General features: G+C 39.4%; 1 protein-coding gene across 1 annotated transcript; it reads left to right on the forward strand.

The window, feature by feature from the left end:
* LOC116714287 (serine/threonine-protein phosphatase 2A 55 kDa regulatory subunit B gamma isoform-like) lies at positions 1 to 27,000 on the forward strand. The gene is given in 11 exon segments (XM_032554762.1): positions 1 to 1,584; positions 1,909 to 2,238; positions 14,671 to 14,768; positions 14,941 to 15,106; positions 18,658 to 18,770; positions 19,262 to 19,342; positions 19,344 to 19,440; positions 20,061 to 20,225; positions 21,162 to 21,331; positions 24,511 to 24,602; positions 25,039 to 27,000. Coding segments are annotated over 10 exon segments (1,353 nt in total). The 5' UTR covers positions 1 to 1,584; positions 1,909 to 2,162; the 3' UTR covers positions 25,334 to 27,000.
* Positions 27,001 to 27,914: the final 914 nt, after the last annotated feature.

Genomic DNA, 27,914 nt, shown 5'->3' on the forward strand with positions numbered 1-27,914 from the left:
TAGGAAGAGTTTGAAAAAAACTGTCTATTGTGCTAGTTTTAGCATACAGAGTTTGTTAGCTTTGCTAAGTCAATTTTGCTAGTTCAATCATTTCTCCTTGGGTCAGTGCTGCAATTATTTGACCTTTATTTCATTTTGCAGAGTCTTTTGTGGGATTAGTGTCCTTCATTCAACCGTAAAGGCACTGGAAGATGAGCAGAGAGAGAAGGGGAATACATGCAGCAAGTAATTGGGAACTGAACTGGGAACAGCTACGTTGACGAATGTAGCCTCTGTGGAGGGTGCGCCTGCTCTACCACTGAGCTATGTGATGCCCCGTTTGACCTTTATTTCAAATAAATCTCGCTACATAATGGACAGTTTTCCTTGTCAGCCATAAAGTGGCTCCTCCTTCATAACCCTACTGACTCAGAAATCCAGCACTCTGGACCAAATTCTTATTTCAGAGAAAGAAACACACTGCCACAATTTGTTCACTTATTTAATAGATGTTATGAAGTAAATATTATGAATATGCTGTTTAATCTTCATATTCTTATCAAAACTGTCCCTGTACATTTCTCCATACAATATGCTGCAAGGTGTACGGTGGCATCCAAATGATTTTCTCTGCCCAGGTATTTTGTTCTGCCCAGGAGTCGGGATTTCAACATGGCAATTTGTTCATAGTGGATCTTACAAACATTGTGTTAACAGTTAAGCTTTACTTTCCATAAGCAAACATATGGATGAACATAAAGCTTCATAAAATGTTATATCTTCTTTATTTGATCTGACCAAAGAGTTTTATGAGTTTTATGGAGGAACAGTGTTTCTCTGTGCTCAATGTTCTGTTGGTCAACCTTATTTTCTTCCTGCAATGAGAGCACTCTGTTGCATGCAATGAGCCATAAAACTATAACTTGTGTTATTCATTGGGCTTTAGGATCATGTGTTAGTTATTAAGGTGTTTCTAACAGCTTTGGTTCTAACTCTCAGAAACTATTTGAAGATAATAAAAATAGGGTTGTCCCATGATCTGTAATTGTCCTTTTTTGCTTTGTGCTTTGCTTTCTGTCGCATGTTTAAAATATAAGTCAGTTTCTCATCTCTGTGATATTTCACTCAAGTTTCTGTGCTCTGTTTGGTTTTCAGCATTGAGTGAAACAGCCTGAAACCCCTTTCCTGCCTCTTTACTCATTGATTACAACCTTATAAGATCCTCTGTCACTCCCTCTGGCCTCCCGCTGTTCCATCCTGTCTGCTTCTTCATCATAGTTAATCAGCTACAGTCAGTGGTTGAGCAGATTCTCATTTCTGTAATGATTGGCTCCTCCTGATTGAAGGTGGAGCCTCCAGCGATGCATCATGCAAACGTACCAGCGCAGCAAGGACGCATCCTCTCCGCTTCTCCCTCCCCTCCCTCTCCTTACCTCTCACTCTTCCTCTCACACATGCGCCAGAGCTCAGACTGCAGCAGAGCGCAAAGCCAGCAAGGATTTTACCATTTATTTTTGGAAAGGCAGAGAGACATTTACCTGCTGAGGAGATCCTGCATGGAGGGTTGATTGAAGAGGAGAATCTCACAAGCTGCTGAGTGTGTAGGTAAGAGTGTGTTTTAACTCATCCTGTGTGTACGTGTGTGTGCCTCCAAGTGAGTGGGTTCACTGCAGAAGCAGCAGCACTGCAGATACTTCGACCAAGAGCCCTGCTCTGCTCATCCCTCCCTCCCATCCCCCTCTCTCCTCTTCCTCATCCTCTCTTCTGTTTTTGAAGAATCCACTGAGTTTACCCATTTCTGTCAGGTCTGTGATGTCTGAGTGTGTTTATGGGAGAATATTAGGAACACCCACTGCAGGGTGGACTTGTGCTGGCTTTCCCTCACTGCACGAGTGATGCTGATGTTTTCAAATAATCCGCCTTCTGCAGGTTGGCACCTGGTCTTCAGAAGCAGCTGCGAGGACTTTTGTAAGCCTCTCCATCTTTCCCAAGTGACCTGCCAGCTTCTCATCACCTCTTCTGGTTAGGATGCTCCGCTGTGCGCCCCTGTGCTGAGGAGGCGTCGGCGGGCAGCAGCATGGACGCTGTGCTGGCCGGCATCCCCACCATCCCCTCCACCACCACCAATCTGCCACCACCACCACGCTGCCCAGCCGAGCCGGGGGCTCCCCCCATCCCCGCTGATGGGCGAAGACACTGACGCCACCCTGACGCTCAACCACCACGGCTTCCTCCCCGACCACAACTATGTGACTGAAGGTAAGAGGCAGACAGACGAGGTCGGGTGTGTTTACACGGATTCACTGCGGGACACAACAAGCTTAGGGTGGATTCCTAATCTGTAAGCTTTGTCTGTGTTGATGTGTTCAGACAGAGCTGCAAACAGAAAGTGTGTTGGCTATGTTTTTCTCTCTTCCTTCACTCATCAGCTGTTTTACTAGTTTGGCTTCAGGGTCCCCACAGGCTCTAGAAAAGCCTGGAATTTGATTTACAGTAAGTGCGTTCAGGGAGGAGAGGAAGAATAGTTTTAATTTTGATTTTCAGACAGTTTTTTCTTCATGTCGTTGCCCAAAAATCCATCCTTCCTTATGGTTCCATATTTAAATCCTTCTAGCTGTTGAAAAGTATAAATGATTTCATTACATAAGCATTTTTGTTTAAACTTTAACATTTCTCAGAAAAGAACTGAGACGTCTGGAAATTTGAGTCTGGATAATTATGGGATTTTGACCAGAGAATTGTGCTTGTATGCTTGGTTTGTGCCTTCATGCCTGCTGACCTTCTGTGTGCAACACAGCTCTTTCTACACCACAGGAAGCAATTGATCTGGTCTAAATCTAAATGAGTTTGTGTATGACTCATATTGTGTCTGAGAGAGGAAGAGAGAGACAGGGAAATCTTAATTTCCCACAAAAACATGCCAGAAACTTCAGCTACGTACTTTCTTGAATATGTATTAAGTCCGGTGTCACCTCTTACAGTCTGTTGCTGTCCCACTCGAATTTAAAACAGGTGCATGTGTCAAATTGAATGCATATCAGATCTGTGCCAAGGGACTATTAAAAAATTCAGCAGCACTTACCACCCACAGAATTTCCCCACAGTCCTTTTTCTTACCATCACACTGGATCTCCTGTCTGTCCTTCCTCACTGGTCTGTTTCTTGCTGCTCATTGCTCACCGTGCTTCCCAGACCAGATTATCATTAAAGGGTCACCGTAGTGTTATAAGCTTATTTATCATCCTCTTAGCGATCTAGGTAACCCATTTCAGCTGAAATAAATTGTTTCCACCCCTTAGAAAATTTCTACAGTTTGGCACAACCACAAACTTACTTCATTGGGATTTTATGTGATATATCAACACAAAGAGACGCATAGCTGTAAAATGGATGAAAAATGACAAATGAAAATCTTGAAGGTGTGCTGTGCATTGTATATGGACCATACCTATTAGTATTTTAGGCTGCATTCTGATGAGTACTGTTCAGTCTGCTTTAATTGAACTCTAGTCCATTTGACTAGAAAGTTCAGTTTGTTTATGAAGATGTGAATGCGCAATCTAACTCTAATGTGGACTTAAAAAAGTGAAATCTGGCATGTAAATAACTAGGTCTTGGTTCAGTTAAGGTGAACTCTGGTGTGGTTTGAAAGCATATGTGGATCCAAGCAGGCTGATAGCAGGAAGCAGACTATAGGACAGGGCATTCTGGGTAAATATAACCAAAATAAATGTGAGAGTCTAGAGCTAGTGGGAGAAATGGCTTATGGTCTGTTGCCAAAGACGAAAAAGAAATCCTATACCTGTTAAAATCCGACGCCACTCCATTTTTGTTTACATTTTGTGAAGAAGGAAGTTGTGCTTCTGTGTCCTACTGTTGAAGGAGGTGCAGACCGGTTTTTCAATTAGTTTGTATAGTTTGACACAGTGCAGTGTGAAGGCCAACCACACCAGCTGAAAATGTAACAAATGTTGCAACTTTGGTCGCCAATCAAACCGAGTCTGCAAGACTATGAGGTGTGAAAATACCCTCAGTACAAATCCAGCATGTTCTGTGAAGGCCTCAGTGGTTTGCTAGAGAAGATTAGTGAAGAACCAGCATGATTTACCAAATACCACTGACAGGTCATGCATGAAGATGTGAAGAAGCTTAAAGAAGTAGGCTATCTTGAGCTTTGAACATCTTTCGAAGCACTAGTCCAGGGGTGTCAAACTCCAGTCCTCAAGGGCCGGTGTTCTGCAACTTTTAGATGTGCCTCTGCTGCACCACACCTGAATAGAATAATTGGGTCATTAGCAAGGCTCTGGAGAACTTATCCACACAAGAAGGAGGTAATTAAGCCATTTCATTCCAGTGTTTTGTACCTGTGGCACATCTAAAAGCTGCAGGACAGTGGCTCTAGAGGACTGGAGTTTGATACTTGTACATAGTCACTTATATTAAAATGCAGAATATGGCTCACCTGAAAACCTACCAACACATGGCAGAAAAGCTAAACTGACAGATATTAATCAGAGAAGGGGCGTAAAGACTCTGGATCAGAGATCAACAAGCTGGACTATTTTAAAGAAGATTGAGTCAATATTTCAGGTTTTCTAAAATGTGCCAAATTTGCAGCTGTACTTGCATTAAAAGGTGGCTCTGCAGAGTACTGACTTGAGACACATATGTTACATATGTATATTGCTTTTCAGAAAACTATGCATATTTTTGGTTCATTTATCAGTGGTCCATCACATAAAAGCCAAAAGAAATACTAAAAATAAATGAAATTTTGTGGTTGTAACATGAAGACATTTTTTTTTAAAATTCAAGAGGTTTGAATATATTCATAATCCTTTGTCTGTCCACCAAGTTTAGATACTGTAGGTTTGCCTGTTAATTGTGTAAATTATTGTGTGTCCTGTGCAGTCAGGAGATATCTTTGTTTGTCCACAAGTGTGAAGGAGGTTTTCGCTTCCTCGAGCTGTATGTCTGCACATTTCTGGTATTTTTAGGCGGGTGTTCTGTAGTAAAAACTGAGCCTTATTACCCATCTATAATCACCATAGAAACAGTCAGCGGTGATAAACATCCTGCTTTTCATGCTTGACCAGTATGACTGACAGGCCGTCTCCACCCACCAATAATGGCAGTATTAATTATTCCACACATCGCAGGCACAGTCACAGACATTATTCACGGGGAATTGCTGATGAGCTCACTCTGAAGTGGACACACCGCTGTGGGTTGTTGTGGCAGATAATGTAGTAAGAGGCATAAATTACACGCTAAAAGGAAATCGGTTTCATATTCCTCTTATTAGAGTAAATATTTCCAATTAAAGAAAAAAAAGGTTGCCCCTTCTTCTTAGACTCTCGTACTCCACCCCTCCTTCACCATTTATCCATGTTCACCTCTGTCCTCCTCCTTACTTCCCCCCCACCTCTACCCCATCGATCCACCATCACAACCAGAAGCATTGTCCGACTCTAAAGTGGTGCGCCTGCTAAATAATTACCCAGCAGTGCTCAAACACAATGTGCTTCTGGATGTGAATGAGAGACTGGTAGAGTCAGAAAGACATATGGGATTTTACGCTTGAGAGTAACTCTTAAATATAAGTCCTTTCTTAGACTTATTCATTTGTGTATTATTCAAGTAGATTATGTGCATCTTTTGTTTGCTCAGGTTTGTGTATATGGATGTTTGTGTGTCTGTAAGTCTGTATATGTGTGTGCACATACTGTACGCACACGTAGGGATTCCCACCGCAGCTTTAACACCTACTGGGATGGATGGTTAGCATCCCTCTTCTCTGCTCTCCCTCTCCTCCTCCCTTCCAACCACCATCTCTCACTTTACTCCCCCTCACATGTTTTACTGCTTCCAAAATAAATCTCTCGGCTGCGTCCTCCCCCTCCAGATTGAGAAGCATTGTGTCCAAAAAACGGAGGAGGAAATCGCAATAAGATCCAAATTTAGATGCTTTTGTGAAGGCATGTGATAACTTAAAGCAAAAGATGAAACAATAATTAAAACAGACACAAATTCGTCTGATAACACCTTTTCCATTACATAAGTATCAAACATTAATACTCTTGAGTGAAGAAGTCCATTATTTGTATTTAAAGAGAAATTACCTGATTGACAGATTTGTATTTCTTTTAGATGTAAACAAATTAATGTAGTCTGATCAGATTATGTTACAAATTAAATGCAGGAAATATTAACATTTAAAATAACTGAACAGTTTTGCATAGTTAGTTCACTGCATTTATCTAGAGGGAATCAAAACAAGAACAGCTTAAATTATTTGTGCCAACTTCCTTTTGTTGGTCTTTGTTTGAAACAAAAATGGATCAATCTAAATATTTCTGGCAGATTTGTGGCCAATTCTGATTTCTCAAGAACTATAATATTAGGAAGTTTAAAAAACACATCAAAAATCTATTTTTCTAATTATTTTCCCATTATCTTTTAGTAGCAGAAGAAACATGGCGCTGCGACCGAACATTTACTGTAAAACCTACTTTTACTGTAATGGATAATGACAACATGCTAATAGAGTAGAGTTGACATTTTAAGGTAACTTTAACATATTATGTTTGCAATTACCACAGCTAACATGGCTAACATTAATGAAAATGCAGTGTTCACTAGTATTCCAGAGAGAATATCAATTAGAGTAGGGTAAGATTTAAAAGAAAAATGTACCAACATTTTGAAATCCAGCATTGATCTGCCATGATAGACAGGGCATAAAAGGTCTAAGGATAAACAGACTTTACTGTCCTGTTACCTGACTAAACCTCAGACAGTCTCAACATATTGAACATCTAGTTTCCTTACATCTGTGTGACTTCTCTGACTTTATTTGAAACGTCTTACTGATGCTCAAAATAACTACCTTAGAGACTTCTTCCTTCATCAACAGCATCCACACTGAACAACATAATTGTTTCCTGATAATGCTAGGTCCTGGTGCATTCACTGACCTTGATTAAAGAGAAGCTGACCAGTGATGACAGTTGATTAAGATGACGATTGACTGGCAGGTTTTCCGCCAATTAATTTTGACATCCATTGCTTCATGAAACACTAAACAGTAAATCTGTAAATATTTCTATTTTAGTGCTGTATTTTTCAGCAAACATCTGTAGGTCATTATGCAGGTCGTTTAATGATGGTTTGATTTTAGGTTTTCTGGTTAGTTTATGTCATATGACCTTTTAGTGAGGAGTGAGATAGTTAAATGATTTACATTTCTCCATGTTGTACAAAAGTGGTTCAACTTGTGAGATTGTTTATCTTACCGTGGTACCCTTAAGCAGCAGAGTGTTGTAAAAGGATGCTTTCTAATAGACGTTAGCTGTGATATTAACAATATAAGGAAAAAGCAGCACCATTAAGCACGCTGACATGATGGCTGAATAGATTTGTTTCGTTTTTAGGGGCAAATAGTCGCAGGCTGCCACTTTGAACTGTTCTTACAACAATAAGAAGCGGGATACCTCTCGTTCTTGACATGAACACGCAGAGGTGATTGTGAAAAACTGGATTTATTCTATATTTCCCATTTTTTTCAAATATTTTGAGGACATACTCTTCAGTCATAAACAACAAGTTCAAAGAATCACAAGATATGAAACCTGTTTCATATCTTATTGCCTATTTCACAAAAAACGTTGAAGCAGGGAACCGTCCTTCCATTTCTGTGTGATTTTTGACTGAGGCAACTGCGAGGCTTGAAGCTAGTAGTTGCTGTTCTACCTCTGAGATCTCAAGCAAGACACTGGCAGTGCCATAAATGTTGACCTGCTGGAAGGAAATGTAAGGTTAAGCTGGGAAGAGGGTGGGATTCATCGATGACAAATTGTCTATTAGACCAAATAGATTAAAAAGAGTTTAAATAGCCTGCCTATGGTAGAAGAGTTTCTTGGTGTCTCCATTAAGTGTAAATCTAGATTAGTTTGCATTTGTTCTCCTTCTCTAAGCAATTTATCACCTACTAAATCTCATTAATAGGACCAAACAAGACAAAGACGGACTCTCTGTAGCGTATCTATCTCTGTTCATCTCCATATCTTTGTAACCTTCCTGTCCAACCCCGCCTGTGAGTATTTCATGTTGCATAGACATAATGTCATCATGAATACACTCCCTGTAGATTTTTCTTTTAACGAGTACTCATGCCCGAATGTGGTGATGTAGTAACTCAGTCCCTACCCTTAACCCTGCCTGGCCCTTCTCCCTTCCTCACCCTCTGCCTCCCTCCCTTTCCTCCCTCCCCTGCCGTCCACCATTGCTCCTCTTACAGGGCTGCTCCTGGCTATAGCCTGAAGAGCTCCGCCCATCCTGTCCACCCCTCTCCACCCTGGAGTCCTCCCCCAGGATGTTGAGCCCCATCCAGGTGCTGTGCTCCGACATCACTACCCTTTCTCTGGAGCCTGAGCCGTTTGCCTCTTACACTGAAGGTCTGTTTTCTATCCTCTTCTTTCCCAAAGGTCCTATCTGTGTCACACATTTGCGCCACACACAACCCCAAAATGACACACGATAGACTTGAGTGTGTGTGTGTGTGAGAATGTGGTATCATGGGTATGTGTGCATCAGACAGGTGGATTCTCATGTGAGTCTGATTGTTATAAATATATCAAACATCCCTTTGTCTCAGTCTGTCTGCCTCATCCTTTATAGGTGAGTTTATTCTAGTAGGCACAGATTTATTTTTGTCCCTGTCAGGCTGGTTCTGTGTGAATTACATCTACGTTTTCCAGATATCTTTAAATAGTTTAACCTCAGATGACATGCTGCCTTCTTCAAAGCTTAGCTGTCCTACTTCGACTTCTTTTTTTGTCAACTTGAAATAAAAATAGATCTGTTTATGTCCATGAATGCTAATAAGGATGAGTTGCTCTCTGAATCTTGGAACACAAAGATATATTTAAAGTGTAGAAATCCTCTCACATAAGGCTGTATCCTCTGTAACATTTCCATATTTTCTGCTTAAGAAATCCATAAATGCAAAGACAGGATCAACAGATCTACTAAGGAACTACTTTTGCTTTTCTTCATTTGTATATATTTGCAGAAAATCACCTTCAAAACATAAAAATTGTGTTTGTTATATTTTTGCAGCTAAATAATAGCTGGAGCATCCAGCATATTCTGAAGCTGATGCTGGTTTTATGATTCTAATTGTTTGAGTCTACAACCATTAGGCTCACACCAGCCCTGCTCCATTGTGCTGATGTGTGTTTGGAGAAACAGCAGAGTCCCTGCTGTGCTGGGCTTAAACCCCTCCCCTGCACACACGTGCACCTTTAGCACAAACACAAGCACTATTTTAGATTTTTTTCTATTTTAGATAACTGCAGAACTGCAGGACAGGGATCAATTTAACATCTCCCTCCGGCGCTTCTTTCTCCTCCTCCTCCTCCTTTCCCTCCATCCTGTTTATTTCTCTGCTGGGTAATTGTGCACATGCACACAGGAAATGTGGGGTGCTTGAGCTGCGGCATGCACACACGCCGTTTCCAACACACATGCACATGCGTCTCCTGCTGAGTGGTGGCTTGTCACTTCTTTTAAGTGTGTGTTTTTGGCTCAGCTTTAATGGTCCATGTTTACCCAGAACTGAGATTTCTATAATTGGAACATCTGCCCCCCCATCCTGCCCCTACAGAAACCTTAGGAGAAAGGATTTCCCCTCTCTGGGTTCTCACCGCCTTCTTCTCTTGCAGATCTTTTCTCACAATGTAACAAAAAAAGGGTTCAAACAAAAGATTTCTCGTTTCTTGTTACTTTAATTAATTTTGGTGCCTGCCTTAAAAAAAACCCCCATCACAAACCCCCTCCCACAAAACAGTTCAGATTGATTAAACTACCATAAAACTAAAGTTTATTTATCAAATTGTACAACATCATTTAATGGAAATTAAATAATGCATTCTTTTCAAATGTTCTTACAAAATACAGTCGTAATCCATGGTTTGGATTTATACTTGCCCCTCTTTACTCTGATACTTCTAAATTAAATTAAATTCAATACAATTAACTAACATACTTCACTCATTTTCCTGCCAACATTGATTAACTTCCCTTTCTCTGCCAAAAAAGGAGAAAAACAAGAAACCCAACATAATGCTGCCCACCAATATGTTTTACCCTGGAGATGGTAAGATGCTTTTCTGCCACAAAGTGTTAAAATTTGGTCTCATCTGACTATCAAATTCAAGAATAAAAGAAAAGATTAAAAGGGGTGAGTTGCACTTCACATTCACACACTTCTTTGCTTTGGCTTATTCACAAAACAGGAGTGAATATGTTTGCAAAGCGCTTTGGTTTACACTTGATCAGCAGTTCTTGGAATGATGACTTAGCTTTCTTTGAGCTTCAGCGACTGTTTCAAGACTTTAGAGCGAAACAGCTGATGTCTGATCAATGAATAGCTACGCCAAACCTTCCTGTAGGTTTACCAAGCTTTGATTGTAGAAAAATGTAAAGAAAGTTACTAAAAACTAACAAAAAAAACATCTTCAAATAATACCAGATATTCTGGGGAATTTATTGAGAAGTGCACAGTACTATAGATGTAAATTAGAATTTGTTTCCCCTGTGTCTTTCAATATGTTCTCATGTATTTGTGTAGGTCATTAAAGAAGATGTGCTGATTATAACTGAGCTGCCTTCCCTCAAATGCTTTCTTCTCCTTTTGCATATTTGAGTGTTTTTCTATGTGACTGAGTCGTGTGTATTGATATGCAGCGTGTGGGATAATGCACTTGCAGTCACCATGTGTTCCTTCAGCTTCTGTGGAGTGATAGATACTCAGGCCCGCACACTAATGCTCAGACACCAGACACTGCTTGTTGCTTACAAACATGGCTGACTTCCTATACCTCACAGCACAAAAAGGGAAGGGATCTCCACTCTCATGCCCCTTCAAACATGTTGTGTCTGATGCTATACCTGTACCGGCATGTTCTTTTTTATCCTTAATTATCTTGTAGATTTCTCCAAATGAGAAGATCAAAAGAGACAGATTGGTGTGAGACGTGTGTGTTTGCAGAAGAGGTAAACATGATCACAAAGATAAAGAGGGTGGAGTGTCTGCTCCATATTTTCTTCGGCTACACTGTGTGCTCCTCCTGTGGTTTTGCTTAGCTCTCTTTCTCTTACAAAGAGTATTGAGAATATGCTTTTCTGCCTGCCAGTACACACTCAGGTGACCAGGCTTGTGCTTATTAGTGAGTCAGAGCCCATGCTTGCGCGCTGCTGTCCGTGTGCTCTATCCCCTGGTGATAATTTAGCAGCATTTTGGAAAGCAGACAAACAGCAGTGCAATTATTTCACCACGCTGTGTCTTCCTGCAAGAATTAGATTGATGAATCCCACTTCCTCCTTCATCACACTTCCATATACGGCAAGCCGTCATGACTACTTCCACTGGTTGGATTGGCTCGTTACCGTGGCAACCCATACTCACCAGTGGAGGACCCCTCTTCCCTGTTTTTTTTTTCTTTCCTTTTTTCTTTCCACCTCGATCCCAATGCCTTTTTTCCCTCTACCATCCTTTCTCTTCCACCCGCAGCATCACCACCACCACTATGTACACAGTTGGATACAGTCAGGCGGCCGGGGGGGGGGATGAGAGAAGACAGAATAAGAGAGATTTGAAACATTAAAAATACAATAATAAGATTGCCCATTCAAAATCCATAAAATACTGTAATAAAATGATGTAAAACATAGTAAAAAGAGGGGAAAAAAAGAACCAGTTACGGTCTGTGTGTTAAGATGAGGGTGAGTAATATTGTGTTGGTGAAGAGAGTGGAGATGAGTCCCTGCCTCCACTCATCATAAAATCTCTCCCTCTCCTCTCTCTCAAGGCCGTGACAAAACAGGCTTCAGCTCTGGCTCTCAATGAATACGCTCTCCATGCTCTATTTTTATTGCAGACAAAGCCGGTGAGGACATGGCATTATCTATCAAAACTAACCTCTGTGGATTTCCAAAGCTAATCTGACACAAGAGTTACAGCAGGTCTGTGTTTTTAGCATAAGAATAATGTTCTCACTTTCGCATTTTAGATCAGCATTACTTATACAAATGACAAGTGAAAATATTGAAAATAAAATACACATAAGTTAGTGAATATGAACTCCTTTTGGTAGAGACTTTGTTAAAGGGATATGCAAAACCTCAAAATAAGGACATCTTGTTGTAAACCTCAAATAAGATTTGACAAATAAACTGAAGCTGCCTGGTTGTAATGCTATTGCGAGTAAATTGATGAAACTTAAAAATAAATTGTCAACACAACAAAAATTAAGCACAAAACATAACACACTTGTGTTTGGTTAATTAATTGATTGTAGCAACTCTTCTTGGTGCCGGTAATAAATCGGATATATTACTGAAAAGTATTTTCATTTATTGTTTTGTTTCTTCAAATTTCACTCATCCAATCAATGGCGTAAAAAAAAAGAATCAAAAGCAAAATGAGTTGTCTGACATACTGAACTCTGCAGGTCCAACCCACAAATGGGGTTGAACTGGACATCATTTGAAGTGAAATAAATGGGATTTGCATTGGTCCAAGAAATTTCACCGAAAAGAAGCAACAAAGAGATTCACTCTTTTTGATAAAATTACACAGAAAGTTCTTGTGTTCTTTCAGAACAAACTGCATCCAGAATCACAATAGGCATTTTCTTAAGGCCGAAGGGAACTGAGTTGAACTAAATCTGTGAAGTTTAAAATGGTGCAATCCAACATTTTCCATGGTAGAAATCTACATTGTAGGAAGACATGTGCAAAAAGATAAATTAACAGACATTAATTGTCAGTGAAGAGGATGCGGTCAAAAACTAAAGATTGGTGGCATTGCTTGGATTTTTTGTTTTGAGTTGAGTTTGTACATTATTCTGGTCAGAAACATTGAATTGGAACATTGTGCCAGTTTTGATTGTGAACATTTTAATAACAGTTTTAAAAACAGGTGTTTTGATCCATTATATGAGCTTACAAAGAGGCATTTACTGAATGCACTGGAAACAGATAAGAATAATGTTGCTCATAAAGAAAGATCATCTTAATGATAACCTCAAACCTCAAACCTCAAATCATCATGAGCTTATATGTAAAAGGCTAAAATAAATCAGATAATGCCAGTGGCCTAATATTAACAGACATTGTCCTGTGCAGTACATCAAATTGTGCATGTTCAAACATTTCCAGCATGCAATGCCTCTGTTCCACCGTAGATCATTAACAGAGCAAAACTTTAAGCTATTAATATGTCATCATTTAGGTGTGAACCCTTCGAATGCATTGACATGAAGAAAAACAATCCATGAAAAACACTGGACATCTGTGCGTTTGTTTTTGTTTTTTTATGATGATAATGATGATGATTGTAGTCATCACCCTGGTGATACCGGACATTTTTTGTTTTTTGTATTTGCAAGTGTACAGATGACAGATTTAACACTTAACAGCTCAGCTATCATTTGTAAAAGGAGTGATTATCTGCTCATCTGTGATGAAGAATTACATAGTGAGATTATTGTGGGAAAACAGAACAAGAGAAACTACAGGAGTGAACGGACTACAATCATGTTGACTGTCTTCTCTAAGTTGATGCTTTAAGAGTCTATAATTCATAAATGCTGTATTTAATCTCTTGCTCAGAAACCCTTCAGTCCTGGTGCATTTCTCCATTTATTCTTACTTCAAAATAAAGAGAGCCTGCTGGTCCCTGTAAGGCAGCCCACACCATGATGTTCCTATCTACAAACTTTACTTTTGATGTTTTTGGAGAACTATTCTTCTTCCAAACACTAGAAGAAGAATGGATGCTGTAGATCCTCTGTGGATGCTATATGTTCAACTTCATGCTCATCAAATACACATAAGTTAGTGAATATGAACTCCATTTGGACTCCTATGAACTCCTATGTTCATGTTCAACCTCATCTTTCCAGACCAATGTTTCTCTGGTTTCTATAGGATCTTCAGCAGCAAATATTAAACAAAGTTTAACGTGCTATTTCTTCAGCAGTGGGATTGAAGATATTACAGTTTAGTGCTTTACTTATTGTTTTCATAAGTAAAACGTTACCTCCTATTCCAATGTCTTTCTGAAGCGCTTAGTGAGTGCATCTGGGCTCTTCAACAACTCTTTTGGTCATTGTTTTGACTCGTCTTTTAGAAATCTTTCGGTGGTCACTTGGACTTGAGTGCTTGTTTTTGCCCTGGTGGGGATACTGTTGTAAACATAAAAAGCAGAAACACGTTAAAAGAAGATGCATTATATGTTCAGTAACTCAGTCACAATGCTATGTAATTACTTGCACATTGAAGTATGTGCAGATCAGTTGTATCCATCTGACACTGTGACACACTGTGTTGTGTGTCACAGTAGATGACAGATAACACCTGATCACACTATGAACATGTATGTGTGCTGGTTTTTGTCTAATTTTTAAAAATGTTTTCTTTTTCAATCAACAATGAAATATATTTTTGCCTGAATTACATTTTATAGTTTAGATTTCTCTCCCTGTTTAGATTAGACAGATGAATTCTGGTGTGTAGTCGGTTATCTAATCCCTGTCCTCTTTGTCTCTTTCCTTCCATTTTTCCTCTCAAACTATATCTCCTTCTTTGTATTCCATCTTTGTTTCCTTGTCTTGTTTGCTCCAGCGGATATCATCTCCACTGTAGAGTTCAACCACACAGGAGAGCTCCTGGCCACAGGGGACAAAGGAGGCCGTGTGGTCATCTTTCAGAGGGAACCAGAGGTAGGAGCACACATTAATGCTCCGAACAAATACAAAGGATTTTTGCTCAACAGTAACAAATAAACCATCTTCCATTCCAGCGGCAGTATCGTTACATTATCAAGGATACTGTACAATGAGGTCTGGACATTAACTTTGCATGTTTCCTTTGTTTGTTTGTTTTTTTCCACAGAGCAAGTCTGAGCCATTTTCCCAGGGAGAGTACAATGTGTACAGTACCTTTCAGAGCCATGAGCCCGAATTCGACTACCTTAAAAGCCTGGAGATTGAGGAGAAGATCAATAAGATCCGATGGCTGCCTCAGCAGAACGCTGCTCACTTTCTCCTCTCCACCAATGGTGAGAGCAGAGAACAATCCACTGCACATCCCACCCCAAAACAGCAGACACATCTTAAAGAAGCCAGGGCCAATTTTTAACTAGAGGTGAGCGTTATGACAATATTAGGCTCTAATGCCATCAGAATCATCTGTCAAAGCAGAGATTCTGATATAAAAGTGAAGTATCGTCATTTCATAGTAGCAGGAAATGCTTACATATCATAGAATTCAATAAGTAAACACAGTATAACCCATAATATTGTGGACTTTGGTATTTTGTGAATGTGACAGAACAAATCTGGATTTGCACCAACAATCAAAATGTTTTTAACCCTTTTAGAGAGATGCTTAAATTGCACCACACATGCACCATTGCTGTCCATTGAGTTAGGAATGCCGGTGGAAAGGAAAATACCACAATCACGCAAAGTATCTGAAAAAAGGACGCAATGTTTAGCGGTTAATTCAACCCTATGACAGCCATAGATAACAAGGTTCAAGGGTTTCACATTTAACAGGTGAGGGAAACGTTTTAATTTAGAGAAAATATTGAAAAAGTGAGCAGCGAGTTAGTTATGCTAGCCTAACTGCTGCCAGCCTGCTATTGACTTTGATAACCTTAACATTTGCTGCGCAGTTCAGTGTGTTTTGGTTCCGCTAGCACTAAAAGAGGACAACCCACACACCATCAGTAGAGCAGGAGTTTAAATCAGCTAGTCAACCACCGCTGTGGTCAGGCGAAAATGTATTAATAGTGACAATATAGACATCAAGCCTGACAGCATAATGTAACAGACTGAATGTTCTGTTTTGGTGTTTTTGCGTACTTTTTTGTGTTGATTCTCCTGGTCGGTAATCTCGGCTCTAGCTGCTAGTTGAGCTGTTGTCTGTCGGTTGCCGTGGCAACGGGTCCGAGTCCGAGTCCGGGTAATGCCGACACAGAGAGCGAGAAAAAGCAAGGATAGAAATGGTTTTATCTAGTTTTGTTCTTCACCTGTTTATCAGCTTTATTGCACCTTTATTGCAGGCGCACTGCAGCCGCTGCAATTCCTAAAAGCTAAACAAGTGACAAAAACTGAACTAATTCCCTCCGTTCGTAAAATGTGGCGATATTTATAGCAGTCATCAAACTACGGCTCCTACAGCATATTTAAAATAAAACGATTGGCCAATAAAAGGGAAATTTGCTCTTTCTTGCATCTTGACAGACCTAACAGAAACCAAACTGTTTATAGATTTGTATCACGGAGAATTTATGTATCAAACATCAGTTTTCTCAGCTTTATTTTAAGTCGTATTTAACAGATGTAGCTGATAATAAATGATGGCGCCACTAAATCTTTTCGTGACAGATTTTGTGCTCGTCCTGCATTGAAATTGAATGGTTTTCTGGACACAATGCATCACACAGCGACTAATAAGCGCCGTCCAAATCAGTAATACATATCAATTAGCAGCAGTATGAAAGACGTAAAAATAATTAACTATACTACATTAAGAAATTGCATTTAAGCCTCGGTGCTACGTGAAGCTCATTTTGAAACAATACAAGTTAAAAACAATATTTTGCAACAAGTAAATCAAGTTCCAATGTTAGGTCTACGTAAACTAAACGTGAGAATGAGACAAGTAAGTTCATTATTTTCCTTTGACTTCATAAATAACATGAAATAATGAGTTTTGTTGACCTTTTTCAATTAAAATACAGTTTTTCATTTTGAATAATCACTTAAAGAAAATCTTATCTTTTAGATTTCTATTGTATCTTACACAACTTGGAGAAAATTGCTTGAACACATTAAAATCCATTAAGACTGTACAAAATCATTTGTTTTGTCTTCATCTTACGGGCCGTTTTCTTAAAAGAATAGTGCAAAAATTATTGCCCACCATTAAAACTGAGTATTTTAATAACCATAGCACATTTGATTTTATACAAGTCAAATAATAGCTAAATGTAGAAGTTACTAAAACCTCTGGCCAATTAAACTGATGCGACTGATTCGGTTTTGTGCGAGCAGAACCTCTGAATTTTTTTTTTAAGCTATCCAGTTTGCTACATGAAAAACTTGGTTTATTTTCTTTTAGAGGTGTAGCGTCTGCACTGTCGGGATTTTAGACTTTTATGTGAGGAAAAGGTGATTTATTTAGATATTTCTTCAGGGGGAGGCAGATTTTACTTTACCTGATGCTTCACAAATTGTAAACTGCATTAGCATCCCAAGCTTGTGTTGCTTGGCAGAGGAGTCTGGATTTATACTCTACATCCCAGGTTTATGGCTTTACGGTAAGATCTATAGGTTTACCCTGAGAGCCACATTATTGATTTCGTCTTGTATTATATTATTTATGATGGAGAGTATGAAAAATGTAGGAGCTGCTTCAGCAGATTAGTGTTGAACCTACGGAGAAGCTGTCTTTATTTCCAGGTGTACTGGTATGAAGTGAATTTGAACAGCATGTCCGTGTTGTTTCTTTTGTCTTTTTTCAGGATTTTGCCAAAAATTATATGAAATTTATATGACATATAATTTTTATATCACCTCTAGCTACAAAACATTTTAATCCCTCAACACTTCCCACAACAAGATGCTGCTTGGTTCTTAAAATGTACTTCAAGCGAGTAGTAAACATGCGGTGCTCCAGGTTGGTGGCGATATTACCGTTCTTTTATTATCAGGGAGCAGCTGCAAGAAACGCTCCCTTTATTTGACTAGGAGATTGAAAAATGTGTTGCTGCTGCAGCTAATTATTAATAAAACAATGCAGTAGGAAAGTTAGGTGACGGCACATGAATTTTATTCAATAAAACAGTTTGCAGAAGTCATCTGATGCTTTGTGTGTAAATACTAAAAATCATTTTTACCACGGTACGGTCAGTATAAAAACACCCTGTGTCTGGAAGGTCCATTCACCGATTAATTTATATCTCTGGTTACCATTACAGCCTGAAGACAAAAAACACCTCAAGCAAATCAGAGAAAAGGTTGCAGAAAAGTATAAGTCAGGAGATGGATACAAACAAGTTTTTAAAGCTCTGCTTTTTGGTAATATTTTTTGTTAAAAAAGGTCAAATTAGGTGGCCAAGATTGATATGCAAAAGCTTTGATTGATCCTGTGGTAAGAAGTGTTTCAAATAGAAAAATCTGTTTTTGCTGTGTGGGATATTCTTACTTTTTTGTTATGGAGGGTCTTTGGGATAAGTGAGGGATCTCACTCTATCCTATTATACTGTGACATAATTACTCAGTATTATAAGAATGGCTGCAGGTAGGTGTCTGTGAGGCTGCAACAAGCTGCTCTCTGTCAGCGTAATGGATTAAATTACTTAATATACTCTAATAAAACGACTGCTATTTGTTTGTCTTTGTAAGCAGCTCATTATCTGCTTAGTCCTCACACCTACACATTTCCTTAGCTCAAGAAGATCCTAGGAAAAGCAAAAGCAAAGTTTAAAAAAATCTAGGGAAATACCTCCAACATGTCTGGGTTTGCAGACCTCATCAAGAGATGATACCTTTTCAGAAATTCCCATTATAATTTGCCTAATTGATCTGGTTTGTTTTCCAGATAAAACCATAAAGTTGTGGAAGGTGAGTGAAAGAGATAAACGACCAGAAGGATACAACCTGAAGGATGAAGAAGGTCGCATCAAGGATATCTCTACAGTCACCTCTTTGCAGGTATAAATACTATCTTATCTTATCTTATCTTATCTTATCTTATCTTATCTTATCTTATCTTATCTTGCTGGTTGGTTGGCTGGACAGTGAAACTGGGTCAGTAGATTCAGCTGTGCTTACATGTACAAAAGTGGGTCAGTAGCACAAGGTACACATGAGAGAGAGTTAATGGGGGAGGTGGAATCCTTTAACATGAGCAGCTGCTTCAGCCGAACATCTGCTCTTGATCTAAATTGTTTAAAGCATTCGTGTTCATAGTAGGACTTAAATCAGTCTCAAACTGGTGGAGAACTAATTCAGCCTAATATGACGTGAATTATTGCATTTTGATTTTTCTCTCATTTTTTACTTATTTAATGGGTTGTAACATTAAATATTAATATATTGTAGTGTTTTTTAAATGAAATATATCTTCCATATCTTGGCAGATTTTTTTTTTTTCCTGTAAGCAGCCAGAAGGGACATAATGCTGCTCTGGCTTTTGTTTCCAGGTGCCGGTCTTGAAGCCGATGGACCTGATGGTGGAGGTGAGCCCCCGGCGGGTGTTTGCCAACGCCCACACGTACCACATTCAACTCCATCTCGGTCAATTCGGACTATGAGACCTACATGTCAGCGGACGACCTGAGGATCAACCTCTGGCATCTAGACATCACTGATCGCAGCTTCAGTATCCTTTTACTGTTACAATCGAGGCAATGTAGACTCCAACTCTCACACACACAAATACATCAATAAAGCATGTACTCATACCTGTATAATTTCAAATTTCTAATAATGAACCCCACCCCTCCACCCACACACATATATAAGAACTTCCACTTTGCAAATCCCACTTTACTGTACAGATAAAAACCCTCTGCTGTTGGGGGAGGGGGCGTATTATTGCTGAGGAGTGAAACTATGTCCTAATGAATAATGCAGAAGCTGCATAAATATTCAAGCCCCTTTCTGGGTTCTAATCCAGGTCGGATTGCAAAGCATTCACATCCAGAACCCAGACAGGATTATATTATTACAGTTCATCTAAATATGGAATTACTTTTCACTCAACAACTTCCCTGAAGATATCTGTTTATTAGTTTGTTTTATTCAGCTGTGTATTTGGAGTCTGTGTTGGCTGTGTTTATGTTATTCTAAGGCTTTGCAAAAAATTTTTTTTGTTAATTAAAAAAATAGCTTAATTTAATCTCTAAGAACATTGATGGGTATTTGAGATAAGTTACTTTTGCAGAACAAAGCAGTAACTGATTTTCTGCTGTTTCCCTGAACAAGGCCTCTTTCTATCAGACATTGTGGACATCAAACCAGCAAACATGGAGGATCTGACGGAGGTGATCACAGCTGCAGAGTTTCACCCCCTCCACTGTAACCTGTTTGTTTACAGCAGCAGCAAAGGCACCCTACGCCTCTGTGACATGAGAGAAGCAGCGCTGTGCGACAAGCACTCCAAATGTAAGCATTCCTGCTGAGACACAGTCAGAGGTTATTTTATTTATCTTTTTTTATTTTTTATTTTAACCGTGATGATTTTTAAAACTAGGCTTTTGAGCTATTAGCTTGTCTGTTGTTTTTTTTTTTTTGGCATTTTGGTAAAAACATTTTAAGTGGTGGTTAGTTGATTTCTTGACACTTCTAAAACATTTTATAAAGTCAAGCAGGTCTTAAAAGGCTTCATTTTCATTAAAGTAAGGCTAGAAAAGAAGGTAGTCACATGTGGCTGCAGCACATTAGCATGTGAGCTTTTAGTCCAGTAATGTACTAAACTGACTGTCTAGAACATCTTATTCAATTCATTGTTTTACTGTACTTTTGTAGTCGTTCATGTTATGTATGGAACATGGACTACAAGAAAATCTTGGTAATCTGTGTGTTTAAGTTTAAAGTGTAGAAAATCTGTCAATAAGTTCCTGACAGCATATCAGCAGCATCCACTAAGTCTCATATAACATGTTGGTTATTTGGAACATGGGGTAGCGTTTCATAAATCTGCCTACACTAAGGGACACAAATCATTTGATGGTAGGTACCTTTAATCTTTAATGCGAGGGCCCCAAGGTACCAAAGCTGCCTTTTTATTGCCCCTTTTCTTCCTGCTGAAATGCCTACCATTTGATTTACAGCTCTGACCATGAGTCAGTGATGCTAAGCTCCTTCGCAAACCATACTTATTTTTGAAGCTATGGCTTTTATTTTAATTGGCAAAATCATAAAAATAACTCAAATTTGCAGAGGTTAACACAGAGCAGTATTTCAGAACGGCACACTTAAAGAGTCTTTGCCTTACTGTCACCATAAAAACTCATCAGAGTCACCCTGTACCTCTATTATAAAGCTAAACAGCGAGTGGTGTTCACCTTCTTCCTACTTTATCTCTCTCACTTTATGCAGTGTTTGAGGAGCCCGAGGATCCTAGCGCTCGCTCCTTTTTCTCTGAGATTATCTCCTCTGTGTCTGATGTGAAGTTCAGCCACAGCGGCCGCTACCTGCTTACCAGAGACTACCTGACTGCAAAGGTGTGGGACCTCAACATGGAGAGCAAGCCCCTGGAGACATACCAGGTCTGTGTGACCACTGATATGTCACTGTATGTCTGCAGCACTCCAAGTAATCTACACTGATGAAGAAATCATCACAATGTAATCCAGAAGTTGATTTATGTGCAATATGGTGGAATGAACATGCTTACGGAAATATTTTTAGTTGATCTTTTTTGATAACACCAACTTCTAGACGTCTCCTGTGAGCAGGAATTAGTTGGATGTGTTGCTCAGACTAAGTTTTGGTCTTTAATTTCTGAAGGTTTTAGAAGCCTCCTCTCTGCTCTTTGATATTCAGTAACATTGTGACATACGTTCATCTTAACAACTCCCTGATAACTGTTGTGATATTTGTTTTTATTACTAGAAATATTCCACATGGAAGTGTGAAATTCAATGGAGATAGGACATATTAAAAAATGCAGGGTTACATTTAGCGTTGCTCTATAAGGTTTTAGTTTTGCAAACAGGCCCACTTACAAAGCAATAAATGTCACCAATGTGCACACTCAGTCAAATTGAACCCTGAGCAGCATTTAACATATTTAAACATTCTGGTTTAAATATCGAGCTATGCTGACAGAGAGCCCAAAAAGTCTGGTTCTCTCTCACCATCTTATTTAGTGAAGTCTTATACAAACACTTTTATCATGTCTTTATACAATTCTTATTTGAAAAAGTCTGCAGACTTTTACTTTACCACATCTTGTTTAAAACAATTGAGCAAAGCTACAAAACACGTCAACTCCAAGACCAAACTTCATGATAAAGTTTTCCTTACAACTTTACTTTTAAGACTTATTCACCAAAACTCATATGGTGTTTACTGTTTCTCTGCTGCTGGCTGACCAAAGCTGTGTTGCTGCCATTTAAAATAACAGTTTGAGAAATTAATTACGAGGACAGAAACCTTTCCTCACATGTGCACAGTCCTAACTAATGGTTACATCTTTCCACATAACCTTCCTGGAAACATTCAACAGAATTTAGGCCAGAGTAAGCTTCCCACTGACGTCAGCCCTAAAACTTTTTGGTAAATGTAGTTCACTGGATGTCAGGCGAAGATTAAAACAGCTTTGCGTGCTTATCAAATACTAAGTTGATAAAATAATCTCCTCTTCAAACAGTAATTTCTGATTGTTTACAAGAAAAGGTCTCACAAGTTTCTGTTTATTCTTGTATGATGATCCGCTAAGTCTCTGTGAGTGTCCAGCGTTGCCGTGACGGGTGTTTAGGTGGACAAGTCTGCCTGCAGGTATGCCTGACGTGTGAGGGCCCCTGAGGCAGCCTTGAGTGGGAGGCAACGACTGCGCTGGAGCTATTTATAGGCTGCAGAGCCTCCTCTCATAAAGTAAAGCGAGAAGGAGGGATACCTTACACAGTGGCTGACACCTAGATCTGCAATGCAGCACAGAGAGGGAGGGGGAAGAGAGGGAGAGCAAGGGGGAGAACCAGGGTGTGGGACTGGGAAGGCAGACTGGGGACAGCGTGATGGAGAAGAGCAGAATGGGAAGGGTAAAGAAAAGGATGCAGGAGTAAGAAGAAAGTAAATGATGTAGATATCTGTATTGTAATTACTTCGACACGTAGCCTGAAGGTGCAATAACGGACAGAGTGAGAAAAACAAGCAGCATGTGGGTCAGAGTAACTTTACCTTTAGCATTTATAGGCAGCACTTTTACAAATATCCAGTAGTACTTCAATCTGAATTTTTGCTTTATTTTAAATTTCCACTTTTTGTAAAGCTGTAATCCAATCTGCACTCAAACAAATTATTTCTGATGTTTATGATAATAGTGATCATTAATTAAGATGTTTGTGAGAGACAGGAGTCAGAGTAAACTGGGTTTTACTATAATTTTAAAAGATTTGAGTTAACTTTTTCACCTGGCCAGCCTTACTGAAACAACAGTCTCCGTGTGTTTTCTTAGACATTGCAGATCCATACTAGACTTTGAGTTTTCCAGAAGCTCCATGTTGATTGTGTTTCCACAGCAGACAGAGGCTGTAAAAACTCAAGAGGAAAATACTTTTGTGAGGCACATTTTTGTAAGGAATGCCACAATTTTTGTTTTAGGTCCTTTGTTAATTATTTACAGAATGAACATTGCTGATCATCATGTTTCTATCACATGTCTTTATATCATGTGTACTTGTAGCAGAAACTTAATTTGAGATATTTTTATGTTGAGAGAATTACATTTTCATTTCTTCTTTCTCAGTAAGTGAGGATTATAAAGCTCTACGCTGCAATCAGCGTCATGTTTCAAATCTGATCTACCACGGATTATACAAAGCTCTGCAGAGTTCCCACAAAGTCAAAAAAAAGTCTAGGAAAGGGTGGAATTTGATTTATGTACTTTCAAAGTGTATACAATAGAAAACAACAGGACATTTTTATTTATCTGTCCCATTGTCTAAATGCACCAGTGGGAACCTTTATAGGATTTTTGGTTTTTGCTTGTTATGCATATAGGTGTATATCATTTCTGACACTATGTGAAAGTCTTTGAGAGGAGAAAACAGAGAAAAAAATCACACTAAATTTCTCTCATACATCAATCTAAGAGCTAGCACAAATAAAAAAGCCAAAAAACTATATACTACAGTGGTAGTATATAGAGATTGCTGTTTGTAAGAGATTATGCAGACAGCAGAAAATAGTGTCCAGGTCCAGCTGACATTGTCCCTTTTGACCCCGGGTAGAAAGGTCCGTTGGGAGACACAAAAATGTCCCAAGAAGTGATGTACAAGCACAAAGCGACCTCAGCTTGACCGTTTATTGATTACAAGGCGACTGACTGCTGACTTTATGCAGAGTGTGGAAGGTGAGGATGGGATGCACATCACGGCGGCTGCCGGTTGCAAAAACTTGCATCACCAAAAGACACAGTGCTAAACTGGGAAGGTCGAATGGAGGCACGAGGGAAACGGCTAATAACTGTGTCTGAGTGAAGGTGTGATGAAACTGAATTGGATTTTAATGAACTGAGTTGCTATAGAAAAGCTTTTTGAATTAAAATAAACTCCAATCCTAAGTATTGGTGAAGGATGGTGTCAAGGGTTCAAAGACAGCTCTAACCAAATTGCTCCTTTCTTAGATTCGGGTGTTTGTGAATGTCTGCCGTGAACCAGAGCCTCTGAGTGACGCGGCCGTGTCCCACTGTAAAATTTTATTTCATGTCCGTGTTTTCCTCCAGGTACACGATTACCTCCGCAGCAAGTTGTGCTCCCTTTACGAGAACGACTGCATCTTCGACAAGTTTGAGTGTTCCTGGAACGGCTCGGACAGGTAAGTCATGTAATGGCTTGGTCTCTGTGCTTTGATGAACAAAAGCAAATATTTAATTTGGAGAAATTCAATCCTGGTCATCCAAATGGGTGACCCAGTTTGATACCATAGGATGAGCGGCCATGTTTTAAGAGGTTTTGAGTTCAAGCCACAGATTTTTCTTGTTTCAGTGAGAGATTGAACACGGCACCTTGGGATGTTCTACGCCTGATATTGTTTTTAAAACTTCTTCGCAACTTTATGTCTAACTTATCTACTGTGAACTTTAGTCTTCATGATGCTCTCATTAATGTTCTCTAACAAACCTCTGACACCTTAAATTTCACTCACGTAAAATCTTATTTACTTATTACACAACCTGGATTTTATTTAGGGGTATCAAAGTAGCTTGATGTGAAAAAAAAGATGATGAATTTTCTGCTTTTGTTTTGTCCAGTGTGATTATGACCGGCGCCTACAACAACTTTTTCCGAATGTTTGACCGCAACACCAAGCGAGATGTGACCCTGGAGGCCTCGCGGGAGAGCAGCAAACCCAGAGCCGTCCTGAAGCCACGGAGGGTCTGCGCCGCCGGCGGGAAACGGCGGAAGGACGACATCAGCGTGGACAGCCTGGACTTCACCAAGAAGATCCTGCACACGGCCTGGCACCCCAACGAGAACATCATCGCCATCGCTGCCACCAACAACCTGTACATCTTCCAGGACAAACTCAACTCCGAGATGCACTGATGAAGGGTCGTCGGCGGCGGGTCCAAACGAGTTTACAAGCAAACATGCAACTATGCTAGAATGTACATTATCAGACTCAAACGCTGGCCCACAGAACCCAGGAAGATGCCTAATGCACACAGTCAGAATGCATACACACATTCATCTCCTCCTTAGCCTCCCACAAGTGAACGGAGTCCAGTCAGGGATAAAAAAAGGAAAGTGGCTGCATTACACAATGGGTTATTATTGAAAATTGTCCAAACTGTGTTTATTTTTATTGTTATCCTGTGGATTGTGGTAAATGGTGTGGTAATCACCACAGCTTGGCTTCTGAGTGGGTGGGATCAGATCCCCTCTCAGGCTAGAAGGACTTTTACATTTCTTTGTCTTTTTTTAACTCTTCAGGCTCTCTTTCTTTCTCCACCTCCTCTTCCTCACCTCTATGTATTCGTGTGCTCAAGGAAAGCCTATTCTTATCCCCTTTGCCCACTGTTTTGTGTAAAAAAAAAAAAAAATTGGGCCATTTATATAACTGTCTGTTTTTCATTCCAGATAAAGCTCTCTGTTTTTGTATCTTCTTGTTAAATGTCGACGACAAAAGGCAGATCTGATGATGAAAATGAAGCGACATGTGCGATATGCAAAGATGAACCCCGTGACTTTCCCCTCATCCCAAACTGCACCAGACGCCTCTGCCCTCAAGAGGGGCGAAGCATTCACAGTCCTGCAGACAGAAGCAGACGTTAACAGACACAAACCCACTACAGACCGTGTGTTTAAGCAATGACTGTTTTCATTTTTAGCCAAAACACATCCAAACATATCAGTTTGTGTTTTTCGCTTCTGATCCAGGGCTGTTGTGTGTGCTGCTGCTGCTTCAACACTCAATACATTAAACTCAGATAAAGCAAAAAAGTAAAAAATAATAATAATAAAAAAAAAAAAAAACGGCGAAGAAATATTTGCAACAATCGAGCAAAAAGATGCTGCATGTTCAACAGATTTATTTTATAAATCGTCTGTCTGACTGACTTGGCTGCCTTCGTTAAACATTTAAACCTAGCTGTAGAAAAGCTTCAGGGGAACCTGGGGGTGGGAGGGCCTCACAGCAGCAGGAGCCGCCAGTAGTTGACCGTTGACCTCCTATTTGTGTCCTCGGATGCTGAAGCATGTTTACTCGAGTTCGGTTTGTACTCGTCCATTTTGAATGAAGCCGTCCACAGATCAGTGTAAACTGAGAACCGAGAAAAATGGGGAATGTTTCAGATTAAATGTTGTACCTTAAAATAATCAGAATAACAACAAAAAAAACTTTAGAGCGGCCTCAGTGGTGTCTGTATATAACAGCTCTGTTTCTAACATGAGGTTTCGTTTCGTCTGTCGACCAACTGCAGACTTGCCTCCAAAGCTACAGCGGAGTGATGGTACTTTAATCTCTTCGGCCTTCCTCACTGATTACTTTTTTTTGGATGTGCAGAAGTTTTTATTTTTTAAAAGACGGGCGCTTCTTTGTTTGGAATATGTGTCGGTCGTACTCCATGTCTTTATCAAATACAGTTGATTCACATATTTTTGTCTAAATATATGTTGACATGATTGTCAAATGGACAGTTATAAATAATGTTAATATCTTTCTTTGTTTCTTTCTCTTTTTTCAATAAAGGATTCAACAAAATTGCACCCAATGAGGACACAGTTGTAGTTTCTGTTGTAAACGTGTGGCTGGAAATCTTGTTCATTTACGTATACTCAAGCACCACCTTGTGGCATTACGTCGTTAATACACTTGAATGGAAAAGAGGCGTGATAGTCAAATCTTGCAAAAAACTTGGAACGTTACTGAATAATTGACCACTTTCACAGAAGCAATGCGCATGAATATAATTTTTGACATTTTTAAAAAATCTTTTGTTGACATGTATGCTTTTCTAAACACTTAATTAGCGGACATAAAAAGTTCACACTGTTGAAATGCAGAATTGTGAGACGCAAACAAAATTAGACTGAGAAAAATTGTTAAAAAACATGTTTACACATATATTGTGACGTTGTGTATAATATCAACCGAAAAACAAAATGCTAGTGCAACTACACAAATGTAATTACCCTGCAAAGAACCTTTTTTATTAGATTTCAGCAGTCTTGATTTCATACCAGCCAACAGTTATTGTGAATCTGATTAACTTACAGTTAAGCTTTTTACCAGGATTTTTTCCTGACATTTGCAGTTTTTAACTTGCGTTGTAGTTTGCAGAAATCTAAAAATACCAAGGAGTCAGTACTGAAAAAAAAGTCCACAGTATTATTTGTGTACCATGGCAAAGTGGAGAATTTAGCGAGAAATGTGGAACGACACAGCATTATAAAACTGGATATTTGGGCAAAATAAAGGGAAAAACAAGATAAACCTTTTTTTAGGAAGATTTCCAAAAGATCAACAACAAGAGACCTCTAAATGATCTGGAGAGACTTGAAGTAGCATTTCTTAATTCTCTGCATTCACTAACCATCTGTAGGACTAATGAATCTCCTGCTTCACATCTGACTAAAATCTTCCAAAACCTGGTGGAAGAATATGTTATATTGTGACGATGAGCAC

This window comes from Xiphophorus hellerii, chromosome 23 (genome assembly GCF_003331165.1).
Source record: "Xiphophorus hellerii strain 12219 chromosome 23, Xiphophorus_hellerii-4.1, whole genome shotgun sequence".
NCBI lineage: Eukaryota > Metazoa > Chordata > Actinopteri > Cyprinodontiformes > Poeciliidae > Xiphophorus > Xiphophorus hellerii.